We start from the raw sequence: 16,180 nt of genomic DNA on the forward strand, positions 1-16,180 counted from the left end.
CTTCCATTTTCAAATTTATACAGTTGTTTAGTTATGATAACTTTAAATATATTCAGAAACTTGCCAATATTTATTGAAAGCTTCGAATTCGAAGCTGAGAGAAAAATTGATATGTCAATTCCTTATGATTTTATATGTCTTACGTATATTTACATATTCATTATATATTAATGATATTGTACACCATTTGATAGATACGAGTAAATATATACCATGTAGAATCCCCCGCCATTCTCTTGTTAATTGTATGTATTATATGCCCATGAGCCATATGGCTCCTTTGGTCAATAAAGAATAGGTAAAGAATAGGTATAGCAGTTCCCCCCCCCCCCCCATAATAGCTGATCACCCGGAAAACCTACTATATAGTAGCTTTTCCCCCATTGCAGGGGTCACTACAGTACATAATATATTTTAAAACATTGCTGAGGCAAAATAATTCCCGAATTTTCCTTTGAATTTGGGGCGTTTCCGCTCGAGACAGGAGCTGGGTTTTTTTAATGAGATGAAAAACAATGTGTAAGAGGTCTAACTATCCCGGTTTTGTAATAATGCGAGGTCATTTGAATTTGATGCGTGTTGTTTCCGGAGGGGGGGGGGGGGGTGAAAAAGTCCGGGCTTGATTTTCTAAAATAAAGGGAGGTAACTCAAAAAACATCCGGATTTTACACATGCAGAATTTCATGATTTCTTCTTTTGTTTTTTGCGGGTAACATAGCTCTTTAAAATATTGTATCCTGAATATACTATAAAATGATGCCCAAGGACTTGTTCTTAAAAATGTGCTGAAATTAAAATGGCTGATTTGGTTGCATTCTGCTTATAGGGGGAGCCTAAAATGCATGGGTGTTCTGCATTAGAGGCATCCTTTTGTCTATTTTCAGCATGTTTTGAGTTCCAAATAAATTCTAGCATTAATTTACATGTGAATTATTCTGAAATATTTTTTTTATTTCAAAAGTTCTTGCAGGTGAAAGCACTGATCAAAACATAGAACTGCCAGATTGTTCTTTTATTCATTAGTAAATCAAATTGCTTTTTTTTTTATTTCAAAGTTGATGCAGGTAAAATCAATCAATTATAAACTTACCAGAACCTTTTATTCATGAGTTAGGAAGTGTACCATTCTTGTTTTTTTCTTCTTATTTTTTATGTCAGTGCAGCGGTAAATGTTTACATTGGATGTGAGTTTTTATTTTTTTTTTCTGATAAGAATTTTATCATAATGAAGAAAGGTGATGCGATTTGTTACATGTATCATTGTTCCGAGTACAAAATATGTATGTGTACATTGTTTCATATTTTCCATAGGAAAAAAAAAACAAAGTTTAAAATAAAATGTATAAATTAAAAAAAATATATTAAATATGCTATCTTATTTTGTAATGAAAGTTACTGAAGATAAATAAATGTTATCTTGTCGGATTGTCGTCATCGATAATTGATCATGATTACGTACGGCGATAATAACCGCATCATCCGCGAATTCAAGTTGCCGACTGAAACCACCAGTATAAAACTCGCCACAAAATGGGCAATTTAACTATCAGCGCAGGCCTCGAGCAAAATGTAATTATGTTAAAATATTTTCTTTTTTTACTTATATTTTTAAAAAATTAGATTTCGTTTTGCTCGAGGACTGTGCTTAAATTCTATAGTAAAAATTGCCTTGAATATGTTAATTTCCGGAAAACATCGTGCATATTGCTTAGCAACGCTTTGCACGATTATCGCTTACACTTGACATCATATTCGTAATTATGCATTTATTTACTTTTCATAAACAACTTAAAAAATGTTGGAATTTTAGGCATTAACCTAGTACCTAGTTCTTTAACAATTTTGATTGATCTATACTAAATCATATACGTATATTAAAATTAAAATGGGGCTGACATTAACTGAGCTCGGAGATATGTATGTAGTCAAATAAATGAACTTTTTGCACTTTTAACTTTTTTAAAGTGTTGTCTGCCCTTTGGGAAAATTTAAAAAAAAAAATCATTTTCTGAGAATATGTATGGTAAATAATGAAATATGTTAGCATATTCGAAAAAGGAAAAGCTTTTGAAATTTTTTACCGAGATAACTGTGAGAAAATTACATGTACTTAAAATATATACTAGTATTTGAAATTCATTTTTATCATAGACTTCAATGTTAACTTCAACATATGATTACTATGTTAATATTCATTTTCTTTTTAATTTTAAAGGTGAATCTTTATTGTTCAATAAATCCCTTAAAATCAATTTATGATTTTAGTGATCAAACTTGGAATCTATTAGATATGAAATATGATAATTTTGGATGGACTTTCTTTAAACGAATCCACAAACCTCCCGAAACCGTAAATTCCGAGTGAAAGGTCTGCCAATTTGGGCATTGCACTACTAGAGCTAAAAAGCATGCTGAGATGCTATCAAAATATTTTTCTTGATAAATGTGTAGGTTTAGATCGATCTTTTTTACCGCGCACCGGTTCTTAAAGCTCGCTTACTCTTTGGCGCACAGCGCCGGTTGGCTGCGCTCGCTATATATCATGACAAAAATGACTAATTTTAACAACTGGCAATTTTCGCAAAGATACTAAAAAATCAAAATGCAGTAATTTATATGCACATTTCTTATAGGCCTATATGTACAAATTAATTATATGCAAAAAAAAAACACCTTTCTACCCTACTTGAAACTGTAAGAGGAGTTATCCAGGCAATATGGGTATCTTTGTGGAAGCCACCCGCCCGACTTTTTACAATTAAAATGTTTGTTCCCACAGGTAATTTAAGACAGGATACCCCCTCCCCCTCGATTTAATCCCCGGTATAGCTGGCTTTTTTATATAGAAAATTCTTAAAAGTCATGACCATTCAACTATCTAAAAATGAACAAAAACTAAACGATATATGTAAAACACCTCTCTTGCCTATAAAAATATCCTCCTTTTATATGAAGGTTGGGATTGTTTTAAAAAATCGTTTATTTTCAATTAATTTACAATGTATTCGATTATCTTCGCTGTTATGTGTGTGTCCTAATAAACATATATCAACTGCATGTGCTTCAAATAAAGAATGTGTTAATTATACATATCAAATTATTACACTGTATCATTTAGATTGACATCGTTTACATAGACATCAATCATTTTGTTCATTTAATTATTTAAGTAACATTTGTTCACTCAATTGGGTATATCAAAAAGAGAACCCAAATATTCTCAGTTAACTTGATAATTAGTTTATTGATTCAAAACTTTTCTAATGAGTTAAACAAGTTCAACAATTTACACATTCAAAAGATTCATGAAATTTGTATAACAGACACGTAACATCGGTTTTTAAGGAGGGGGGGGGGTGGTCACACTTATTCAAAAGATCTTGACGAGCGAAAAAAAGCGGAAGGTCTATATAAAAAATAGAATGGGCAATGGAATGATAATACAATTTTGCATATGTAAATTCTAGAAAAAAAATGTTTGCTTCGAGAAAAAAAAGTGAAGATGTGCAGAGTTCATAGGCGGCATTCAGTGTCTCAAAATTAACGCATTTTTTTAACTGCGTTGCCATAGAGGTTGTAAAACTATGACTCATAATTAATTTTCAATACGCCGCGCCTGCGCGAGATTATGTAAAGTACTGAACAATTAGAGTTGAAACGACACTTACCTCAAAAGATCGCACGCCTTCTAGCAGAGACTAGGTCCGGTGATGCAGCAGTAGAGGCACACTTCACAACATCAAAAGCAATGTCAACTCTCAACATGTTTATCAAACGTCTTTAAAAATTAATGTATTTTCATTTCACTGTGTAAGGCTGATATTTCTAAGGTTCAACAATAACATGTGGAACACTTGTGAAAACATTAAGAAACAAGTGAATGAATTAAATCAAACACTAAGCGAACGTTAGACGAAAATATTTCATTATTCTTTGTGTGTATACGAATAAAGATAGTAATCCATCTCCAATTTGCAATACATGAATCAATGAATACAAAAACACAAAACCATAAAAACATTGGTAAAAGTATTTTTTTCTTCATAAAATCAGTAAAATGGGATAAAACACTATTGTGGAATAATTAACAATTGTTATTCTGCTTTAAGATACAAAATTAAACGAAAATTGATAAATTAAATTAAAACTTTGAAAAATATAATTTAACATCTGCTTCAATAGGTATGCTCTTCAGTGTTTGTTTCTACTTTTACTTTTTTTTCAATGTTAAGCTACGCGCGCGCTGTTTGGTCTATCAATAGCTAGCCGCCAATTTTCACATTCGATGCTGCCATGTTGTCTGCCATCACCGAGATGGAAAAATGAATGAAAAAAAAGGGAATAAGGCTGTGCACAAGGTAAAAGAAAGATTGTCAATGGGGTGTTTACTTTTGGAATATCCACGGCTAAACAGAGGACGAATATAAGTGAATGAATCGAGTCTCAACACCCAAAGCCACTGCATGCACCATCTCAATGCATGATCATGAGCACGTTTTTGAAAAAGTAAGTGAAGTAATGAAAATATATATTCGTTGAATGGCAGTTTAAAAAGTGTTTGGAATATAAAATAAAAGACTCTGATCTTTAATAATGAGTTTAACAGTTTAAGGCCGTCCCTATGACAATGCCAGGTGTCGAATCAAGCAAAACACTCGTTATTGACATCGTTGTTATGCATAAACAAATAATTTAAATTTAAGATTTATTTGAACAACGTCAAATTTAGGAAAATCGTTTTTCATGTGGAGGGTTTGGATGTAGAAGTGTTGTAAAATCAATTGCTGGCGTACTGTCATATATTTCTAAAAAAAGAAACAACAATCATTTGCGGCAAATTTGCAGCAAACTTGCCGCAAATTTTCGGCAAACTGATTAGTTTACCAGAAAACTTTAGAACTTGTTTGCCGATCTTTGCCAGTAGTAGTGAACTTCTGGTAAACCTCTTTTATTTTGCCATAAGTTTACCAGACACCCAATTATGTTTGCAGCTTCTTCGCCAGTAGTGGCAAACTTTTGGCAAACTCCTAAAAATTTGTCAGAAGTTTACCAAAAACATTTCTTCTTTTTTCTCTGTTTTGTTTACTTCCTGAGCTTGCCAAAGCTTTACCAGAAATAAGACTTATACAATTTTATACACATTCAGCACATCTTTATAATGCTTTTATAATTTTGTATATTTGTATAGGGAAAAAAACAATCCAATATTTTCGGATTTAAGTTTTATTCTAATATACTGTCAATAAAAATTTCTATTATTACGAAAATAAGATCGACTTTAATCGCATGATGTTTCATCAAAGGCAAATTGCCCCCCCCCCCCCTTCTCCAGACACCACATATTACGTGAACACCAACCTGTCTGTTCTTTTGTTATGTTATATTCTTTTTTCCTACGTTCAAATATCAGTTAACTTAGATTGGAGTATCTAAACCGCTTGATGTTGAATCATGAAAATTGAGGAATTTTCCGTATGCTCTTCAGTGTTTGTTTCTACTTTTACTTTTTTTTCAATGTTAAGCTACGCGCGCGCTGTTTGGTCTATCAATAGCTAGCCGCCAATTTTCACATTCGATGCTGCCATGTTGTCTGCCATCACCGAGATGGTAAAATGAATGAAAAAAAAGGGAATAAAGCTGTGCACTAGGTAAAAGAAAGATTGTCAATGGGGTGTTTACTTTTGGAATATCCACGGCTAAACAGAGGACGAATATAAGTGAATGAATCGAGTCTCAACACCCAAAGCCACTGCATGCACCATCTCAATGCATGATCATGAGCACGTTTTTGAAAAAGTAAGTGAAGTAATGAAAATATATATTCGTTGAATGGCAGTTTAAAAAGTGTTTGGAATATAAAATGAAAGACTGTGATCTTTAATAATGAGTTTAACAGTTTAAGGCCGTTCCTATGACAATGCCAGGTGTCGAATCAAGCAAAACACTCGTTATTGACATCGTTGTTATGCATAAACAAATAATTTAAATTTAAGATTTATTTAAACAACGTCAAATTTAGGAAAACCGTTTTTCATGTGGAGGGTTTGGATGTAGAAGTGTTTTAAAATCAATTGCTGGCGTACTGTTATATATTTCTTAAAAAAAGAAACAACAATCATTTGCGGCAAATTTGCAGCAAACTTGCCGCAAATTTTCGGCAAACTGATTAGTTTACCAGAAAACTTTAGAACTTGTTTGCCGATCTTTGCCAGTAGTAGTGAACTTCTGGTAAACCTCTTTTATTTTGCCAGAAGTTTACCAGACACCCAATTATGTTTGCAGCTTCTTCGCCAGTAGTGGCAAACTTTTGGCAAACTCCTAAAAATTTGTCAGAAGTTTACCAAAAACATTTCTTCTTTTTTCTCTGTTTTGTTTACTTCCTGAGCTTGCCAAAGTTTTACCAGAAATAAGACTTATACAATTTTATACACATTCAGCACATCTTTATAATGCTTTTATAATTTTGTATATTTGTATAGAGAAAAAAACAATCTAATATTTTCGGATTTAAGTTTTATTCTAATATAGTGTCAATAAAAATTTCTATTATTACGAAAATAAGATCGACTTTAATCGCATGATGTTTCATCAAAGGCAAATTGTACCCCCCCCCACCCCCCTTCTCCAGACACCACGTATTACGTGAACACCAACCTGTCTGTTCTTTTGTTATGCTATATTCTTTTTTCCTACGTTCAAATATCAGTTAACTTAGATTGGAGTATCTAAACCGCTTGATGTTGAATCATGAAAATTGAGGAATTTTCCGTATGCTCTTCAGTGTTTGTTTCTACTTTTACTTTTTTTTCAATGTTAAGCTACGCGCGCGCTGTTTGGTCTATCAATAGCTAGCCGCCAATTTTCACATTCGATGCTGCCATGTTGTCTGCCATCACCGAGATGGAAAAATGAATGAAAAAAAAGGGAATAAGGCTGTGCACAAGGTAAAAGAAAGATTGTCAATGGGGTGTTTACTTTTGGAATATCCACGGCTAAACAGAGGACGAATATAAGTGAATGAATCGAGTCTCAACACCCAAAGCCACTGCATGCACCATCTCAATGCATGATCATGAGCACGTTTTTGAAAAAGTAAGTGAAGTAATGAAAATATATATTCGTTTAATGGCAGTTTAAAAAGTGTTTGGAATATAAAATGAAAGACTGTGATCTTTAATAATGAGTTTAACAGTTTAAGGCCGTCCCAATGACAATGCCAGGTGTCGAATCAAGCAAAACACTCGTTATTGACATCGTTGTTATGCATAAACAAATAATTTAAATTCAAGATTTATTTAAACAACGTCAAATTTAGGAAAACCGTTTTTCATGTGGAGGGTTTGGATGTAAAAGTGTTGTAAAATCAATTGCTGGCGTACTGTCATATATTTCTAAAAAAAGAAACAACAATTATTTGCGGCAAATTTGCAGCAAACTTGCCGCAAATTTTCGGCAAACTGATTAGTTTACCAGAAAACTTTAGAACTTGTTTGCCGATCTTTGCCAGTAGTAGTGAACTTCTGGTAAACCTCTTTTATTTTGCCATAAGTTTACCAGACACCCAATTATGTTTGCAGCTTCTTCGCCAGTAGTGGCAAACTTTTGGCAAACTCCTAAAAATTTGTCAGAAGTTTACCAAAAACATTTCTTCTTTTTTCTCTGTTTTGTTTACTTCCTGAGCTTGCCAAAGTTTTACCAGAAATAAGACTTATACAATTTTATACACATTCAGCACATCTTTATAATGCTTTTATAATTTTGTATATTTGTATAGAGAAAAAAACAATCTAATATTTTCGGATTTAAGTTTTATTCTAATATAGTGTCAATAAAAATTTCTATTATTACGAAAATAAGATCGACTTTAATCGCATGATGTTTCATCAAAGGCAAATTGTACCCCCCCACCCCCCTTCTCCAGACACCACGTATTACGTGAACACCAACCTGTCTGTTCTTTTGTTATGCTATATTCTTTTTTCCTACGTTCAAATATCAGTTAACTTAGATTGGAGTATCTAAACCGCTTGATGTTGAATCATGAAAATTGAGGAATTTTCCGTATGCTCTTCAGTGTTTGTTTCTACTTTTACTTTTTTTTCAATGTTAAGCTACGCGCGCGCTGTTTGGTCTATCAATAGCTAGCCGCCAATTTTCACATTCGATGCTGCCATGTTGTCTGCCATCACCGAGATGGAAAAATGAATGAAAAAAAAGGGAATAAGGCTGTGCACAAGGTAAAAGAAAGATTGTCAATGGGGTGTTTACTTTTGGAATATCCACGGCTAAACAGAGGACGAATATAAGTGAATGAATCGAGTCTCAACACCCAAAGCCACTGCATGCACCATCTCAATGCATGATCATGAGCACGTTTTTGAAAAAGTAAGTGAAGTAATGAAAATATATATTCGTTTAATGGCAGTTTAAAAAGTGTTTGGAATATAAAATGAAAGACTGTGATCTTTAATAATGAGTTTAACAGTTTAAGGCCGTCCCTATGACAATGCCAGGTGTCGAATCAAGCAAAACACTCGTTATTGACATCGTTGTTATGCATAAACAAATAATTTAAATTCAAGATTTATTTAAACAACGTCAACTTTAGGAAAACCGTTTTTCATGTGGAGGGTTTGGATGTAAAAGTGTTGTAAAATCAATTGCTGGCGTACTGTCATATATTTCTAAAAAAAAAAGAAACAACAATCATTTGCGGCAAATTTGCAGCAAACTTGCCGCAAATTTTCGGCAAACTGATTAGTTTACCAGAAAACTTTAGAACTTGTTTGCCGATCTTTGCCAGTAGTAGTGAACTTCTGGTAAACCTCTTTTATTTTGCCAGAAGTTTACCAGACACCCAATTATGTTTGCAGCTTCTTCGCCAGTAGTGGCAAACTTTTGGCAAACTCCTAAAAATTTGTCAGAAGTTTACCAAAAACATTTCTTCTTTTTTCTCTGTTTTGTTTACTTCCTGAGCTTGCCAAAGTTTTACCAGAAATAAGACTTATACAATTTTATACACATTCAGCACATCTTTATAATGCTTTTATAATTTTGTATATTTGTATAGAGAAAAAAACAATCTAATATTTTCGGATTTAAGTTTTATTCTAATATAGTGTCAATAAAAATTTCTATTATTACGAAAATAAGATCGACTTTAATCGCATGATGTTTCATCAAAGGCAAATTGTCCCCCCCCCCACCCCCCTTCTCCAGACACCACGTATTACGTGAACACCAACCTGTCTGTTCCTTTGTTATGCTATATTCTTTTTTCCTACGTTCAAATATCAGTTAACTTAGATTGGAGTATCTAAACCGCTTGATGTTGAATCATGAAAATTGAGGAATTTTCCGTATGCTCTTCAGTGTTTGTTTCTACTTTTACTTTTTTTTCAATGTTAAGCTACGCGCGCGCTGTTTGGTCTATCAATAGCTAGCCGCCAATTTTCACATTCGATGCTGCCATGTTGTCTGCCATCACCGAGATGGAAAAATGAATGAAAAAAAAAGGGAATAAGGCTGTGCACAAGGTAAAAGAAAGATTGTCAATGGGGTGTTTACTTTTGGAATATCCACGGCTAAACAGAGGACGAATATAAGTGAATGAATCGAGTCTCAACACCCAAAGCCACTGCATGCACCATCTCAATGCATGATCATGAGCACGTTTTTGAAAAAGTAAGTGAAGTAATGAAAATATATATTCGTTTAATGGCAGTTTAAAAAGTGTTTGGAATATAAAATGAAAGACTGTGATCTTTAATAATGAGTTTAACAGTTTAAGGCCGTCCCTATGACAATGCCAGGTGTCGAATCAAGCAAAACACTCGTTATTGACATCGTTGTTATGCATAAACAAATAATTTAAATTCAAGATTTATTTAAACAACGTCAAAGAATAAAATTCGTTTAATATCACATTTGGCCCCATAAATTTAATAAAAATGAAGTACACATTGAATCAAAACTATACATTGAAAATAAAAGCTGAACATATGCTTCTTAAAAAAATAAGCAAAATTTATTGAATGCGTTACGTATGTGCTATTTTTTACAAGTCAAAGTATGCACGGAACGCGTATTTCCGGAAAAATCAACAAAATTTAAAGACTTATAAGCATAATTGAATAGGTCCGCATGATATCACCACTCTAAAACTTTTACACATGAGAGATCGTTATATAAGCTCTTTGCATGCAAAAAATTACGATGGTGATATTGCGCGGACCTAGTTTTATTTTTAAATATGTTCATTTTTACGTCATGGAAATACACATGCATATGAATGTGTTGTTATATAAACATTAAGTTTGTGCATTAAAGTCAAAATACTATACTCTTATTGTTAAGTATCGATGAATAAACCCAATGAATGAAAAAGTCATCACACTACTAATATGAAGAGCGGGTCTGTTACGAATAACATGATATTTCACACGTATTTCCTTGTATTAGCCATATCATTTTACTTCCGCGTTGCCGTATCTAAGCGACAGCAGACCAAGATGCGTGTATTGTACAGGTAACGTTACGCACGACCAAGATCAATGAGACGAGACGGGTGAAGAATCAGTTTAGAAGAAGTGAAGGTAAATAAAATGTTTATATTTATTTTAATATTATATTGAACATTACACACTGTATAATTTATTATAGTCATTCTCAAAGAGAAAAGTGGCACGATCACAATAGTCTCATAGAAATAATTATGAGTATAACGTTATATATCAATACAAATCTGAAACATTATAGGGCTAACATGCTCATGTACATGAAATACGCACAGGAATTCAAGTATTTTGCACTGTAGGCCAAAAATATTAATGCATTACATTCCTTTAATTATCAGATACTGGCCATATAGTCTTTATGTCTCGGTGAATATAGACGTCATTTTCCAAAAGTGACGTCACAATGCTTTTACATTATTTATTGACACTCGAGTCATATGATAATGGAGTAACAATGTCTCTCTATAATATATATATATATATATATATATATATATATATATATATATATATATATATATATATATATATATATATATATATATATATATATATATATATATATATATATATATATATATATGGAATTCCCGAAAATTTAAGTAGTCTATATATAGCTGATTGCCATCAATTGTCCACCTCCAAAAAAAAAAATCCATTAAATCACCCAAGTCCATGTAACGTGATTCACTTTTTTCGGACACATATATTGGATCGAATAATACTTTTAGATAATTAATTATAAACGGAATAAGAATTTGGAAGTATAGTTTTCTATGTAGCGCAAGGAAACGATAAACAATAACGGTTGATGTACATGTAATCCAAAATAACTCCTGAGAAAGACAGGTGTGTGTAATAATATATAACCTTACAAATGACAACATGAAGAAGTACACAATTTATCGGACTATGTGACATAATTATAAATACTTTATTACGAAGGTGATATTTTATTTTACTTTGTGAATTGGGTCATTCATTTTTATGCAGTTCATTTCGAATTTCGTACTTAATCTTTGTTTTGAAGATTTAAAAAGTCCTGCAAAAAATAAAAGTTACTGGTAAATACATTTAGTTTTAGATTTTACATTTTCTTTGTTTTTTAATCTTTCATCAACTTTATTACCTTTATTGCCTGGTGGGTATTTTAACTAAGGAACATATTAGATATATCTTACAGCTTTAATTTCCGCAGCACATATAAGACTTTATATCTATGTTAGTCTAATTATTGTCATTTCGATCCAATAATATTCAGAACGTACGATCCAAGTTGCACTCTGTCCACTCTGTTGTTAAATTGCAGAACTTTAATTTTTTTATACAATTTGAGATTTTTGGCATTAATTCATTTAGAGGTATTCGTGAATTATAGACTTATTTTCACAAAAAAGAAAACGATCACAATATTATCCATACAAAGTATTCTTCTTAAAAAGCAATATGAAGATAACGAACAGAGAGAGAGAGAGAGAGAGAGAGAGAGAGAGAGAGAGAGAGAGAGAGAGAGAGAGAGAGAGAGATTTTACATGTACATGTATATCACTTTCTGACTGTATTGTATTGGTATCAGAGGCGGATCCAGCAATTTTGAAAAGGGGGGGGGGGGGGGGGGGGTTCCAATTGATGAAAATTAATACGTGCAAAATACATTATTTATCAATAAACAAAGCCTTTTGAACACTAAGAAACGAAAAATAATTCAGACTTATTACGAAAAGCTATTATAAAAATGAATTTTTGGTAAAAAAAAAATATGTCTTTGATGTTTAAATTCTGAACGATTCTTGGAAACAAAACAAAAAAGGGCTTTCTTTTGTGTTTCATGTGGGTATGAAGGTACGGTATAGCTAGCATACCAGAAAAATAGCCTAACTTGCATAAAATTAACTATAATCGATTTTTTTAAAAAATAGAGTTGACAATACATTGTAGATGTTATTATAAATCTGTGTTTCTAGCGACACAGCTTAGTTAAATTTTTTAAAAAATTCCACATGTTTACTCATAGATGTGAGCACCGGATGCTGATGGGGAGTACCTTTTTCGATAAAAAAAATCGTTAGGGTTTTTCATATAAGAAATACATGTACATGTAAATTACGGTGCGTTGTAAAAAATTCTTTCAATTAGCAATTTTAAAAGTATTTATTTGAAATAATTACAGTATTTATATTATAAATGGGGACAATTGCCTTTAAATAGGCATTACAAGTTTTCAAAAAAAATTATATGTCCCAGTTAAAGGGGGGGGGTTCAGAGAGAGAGAGAGAGAGACAGAGAGAGAGAGAGAGAGAGAGAGAGAGAGAGAGAGAGAGAGAGAGAGAGGAGAGAGAGAGAGAGAGAGAGAGAGAGAGAGATTATCTTGTCCTTAAATATACACTGTTTCAGAATTTTCAAGACAGAAAATATGGGGAATTATAAATTAGGTTCACAATAAAATAAATTGCATAATTTGTTTATTTTTGTGGTAAATGTCGTGAATAAAATTGCATATAACTGGCAATCGATGTAACAACGATTGTTCTCATTCAAACAGATGCCAGGCACAGGAAAACGGGAATTCCCGTGTATTCTATGCAGGAAGCGAACAAAACCAACTGAGAGACGAACACTGACAGCAGAACTGAAACAATTGGTGCAGAAAATGTGTGTGTCCGATCCGTCTGATGAAGATGTACTTTGCACTGCATGTCGGATTAAATGCCATGTAAAGCTTAAGAAACACATAGAGAAAAAAGACACAGCGCCAAAGGATACGTTATTTTCACCACAACAACAAGGAAGCTCCTCCAGATACGCCAGGAGTCCACCCTCTGTCACCCTTCCGCTACCTTCGTCCGCCACCAGCCATGCCCGTTGTTTCATTTGCAAACGACCCGGACCCAAACTAATTGTTGTGCCAACTAGTGAGAGAAACTCTGTTTTTCTGCATCAGAAAATCCTTATTCCATACGGTTCAAGGTGCTGTAGTAAACATATTCCGGATGGCAGGTTTACCCCAGATGCTCTGAAACAGATTCCCGTTTTCTCACAAACATCAAGCTTAAACAGGAGCTCCATCGTCGACATTTTACTGTATTTGCGAGAAACTGCTTTGAGATATGATACATCTCGAATTGATTTTGACCGAGAAAATGCTTTCAGTGATCAACAGTATACAACTCTTACCGGTCTTAGCAAGAATTCCTTTAACGACCTGTTGTCTTATATCAGCGACAGTGTTAAGAATACATCTGTACGCAGCGCTAGGAATAGCCTGGGGATTTTTCTTGTGAAGATGAAGTCCGGCCTTTGCAACAGTATCCTGTCAACCATTTTCAACGTCTCCAAAGCAAGCATTCGTCGGGCTATTCATACAGTGCGGAGGGCATTAATGGAAAACTTTGTTCCCCAGAACCTTGGTTTTCAACACATATCAAGAGAAAGTGTTATTCAACATCATACACGACCATTAGCTGAATCATTGTTTGGTGGAACCGGAAGTCAAGCCCTACTAGTGCTGGATGGTACCTATATATACATTCAAAAGAGCTCCAACTTCACTTTCCAAAGAAAATCCTACAGTTTGCATAAAGGCCGACCACTCGTAAAGCCGATGGTGATTGTATCTACAAGCGGTTATTACATCTCTGTAATTGGACCCTATCTCGCAAGAAACAACGATGCAGCCATCCTTCAGCACATCATGAAATCAAACAGGGAGGATGTATTGAAGTGGGTTGAGGAAGACGATATCTTCATTATTGATAGGGGTTTCAGGGATTCTGTTGCATACCTGGAAGAACTTGGCATTCAGGCTATCATGCCAGCTTTCATGAAAAAGGGGGAGAAGCAGATGTCTACTCCAGATGCAAATACAAGTCGACTTGTAACAAAGGTATATTGAGATTGATGCAATAACTATGAAAACCAATTTACAGTCATATCTTAAGTACATGTACTAATACGTTTCCTACTTATTTTTAGATTCGATGGGTTGTTGAATCGGCAAACGCTAGAATAAAACGATGGAAACTGCTTGACTGTATTCTACCCACTAGCCAAATACCATTTATTGGTGACTACGTCAAAATTGTTTGTAGCATATCAAACAAATACTACCCACCACTTTCTTCGGGTTCGTATATGTAATACATACATAAGATTTTAAAAGATTGCATGATAGATATTTTTTATCACTGAAGTAAATATCAAACGTTTATTAATACATGTATTAATGATATTAATAACTTCATGCAGGTGACAGAGATGCCGATATGGCTGTTGCAGCCAAAATGCAGTTCCTTGCGAAACAAGTGAACCACCTTAAGGAGGAAGTCGAAGCCAGGAAACTGCACTCACGAGTAGCCATGTGGAGAAATCCTGAAGATCTCGATTCCTTGGGCTTCCCTCATTTGGATGAGGATGATATTCGCAACATAACGTGTGGAGTGTATCAGCTTAAACTTGCTAGCAGTTATGCGGCGGAACATTTTCAAGATGGAAGCAATATCTTGATACACAAAGAGGACCCGAATCTGCTGAGAATCAAAATTCAGAGTAGACATGTCTCTGCGAAATCATATCTGCTTTGGATTCGTTTTGATGAATCAAGTATAACGGGTTGGTACTGTCAGTGCAAAGCTGGGGCCCGAGTGGTAGGGGTTTGTGCGCACGTCGCGGCAGTTATTTGGTATATAGGACTCCGTAACTACAAAGGATCGTTTAAATCTGTCCAAGACTGGGGAAGATTCGTTGATGACGCTTCAGTTTTGCCGGAACCAGTAGACGAGTCTGAGTCAGACGAAGATCTAGTTGAAGAGTAAATTAAACGGAAGTTGTCAAATGAAATCACTGATATGTATCAATTGAATTGTAGATAGGGTAATTTTTTTGAAAGGTAGTTTTCATTTGTTTTTTTTTTTTAATTCTTTAAATCGACTCTCTTAAATGATATCTGATTTGTAGTACATATCATAATTATCAAAAGTTGAATTCAATAACATGCTTGTCAATATGTGAACGTTTACTTTTCTAATGGCCACTTGCTGCTTTCATAGTCATCATATTATGTACTGTATGATTTTAAAGAATAACGATCGAAATTTTGATACATGCAAAATATGTATAATGAAGGGGGAATCCAATATTCTTCTTTTTCAGTGTATTGTGTGTACGTTTAATATAGACATATAGTTTATATAATGTCTTATGATATAGGTAAGTTCAAATAGAAAGTTTGATTAATATTTGTGACTAAAAATTTAAATAAAACATTTTTTTTTTCATTTTATCGTAGACAAAAGTTTTTCATTGAGAAATGATAAAAATGTTTGAAAATTAAAAAAATTATGTGAATAAAAATCGTACATATGTATTCAAAATGATCCTCAACAAGAGTCGCTTATAATTAGCGGACGATCCTAATATTTTTTACGCCTGAAGAAAATAATTTTAGATTGGGGGAAGGGCATAACTTTACTTTTCTTTAATTATTTTCGAAGGGGGGGGGGGCAACTAAGCAAAAACAGTTTCACAAACAAATAAAAACAATTGTTTCATTTAGAGGGCACAAGCATTAGAATATGTTTAATACAGTACTCTGTAGAAATCAGCAATATTATGGAGAGGGTCACACTGTATCAGCAATATTATTTGGATGGGGTATGTACATGTAC

General features: G+C 33.5%; 1 protein-coding gene across 1 annotated transcript; it reads left to right on the top strand.

Moving 5' to 3' along the window:
* Positions 1-12,972: 12,972 nt before the first annotated feature.
* Positions 12,973-15,751, top strand: LOC128161793 (uncharacterized). Its single transcript, XM_052825191.1, has 3 exons — positions 12,973-14,400; positions 14,490-14,640; positions 14,763-15,751. The coding sequence occupies exons 1-3, from the start codon at positions 13,060-13,062 to the stop codon at positions 15,326-15,328; spliced, it is 2,058 nt and encodes a 685-aa protein (XP_052681151.1). The 5' UTR covers positions 12,973-13,059; the 3' UTR covers positions 15,329-15,751.
* Positions 15,752-16,180: the final 429 nt, after the last annotated feature.

Source organism: Crassostrea angulata, chromosome 1 (genome assembly GCF_025612915.1).
Source record: "Crassostrea angulata isolate pt1a10 chromosome 1, ASM2561291v2, whole genome shotgun sequence".
NCBI classification, from domain to species: domain Eukaryota; kingdom Metazoa; phylum Mollusca; class Bivalvia; order Ostreida; family Ostreidae; genus Magallana; species Magallana angulata.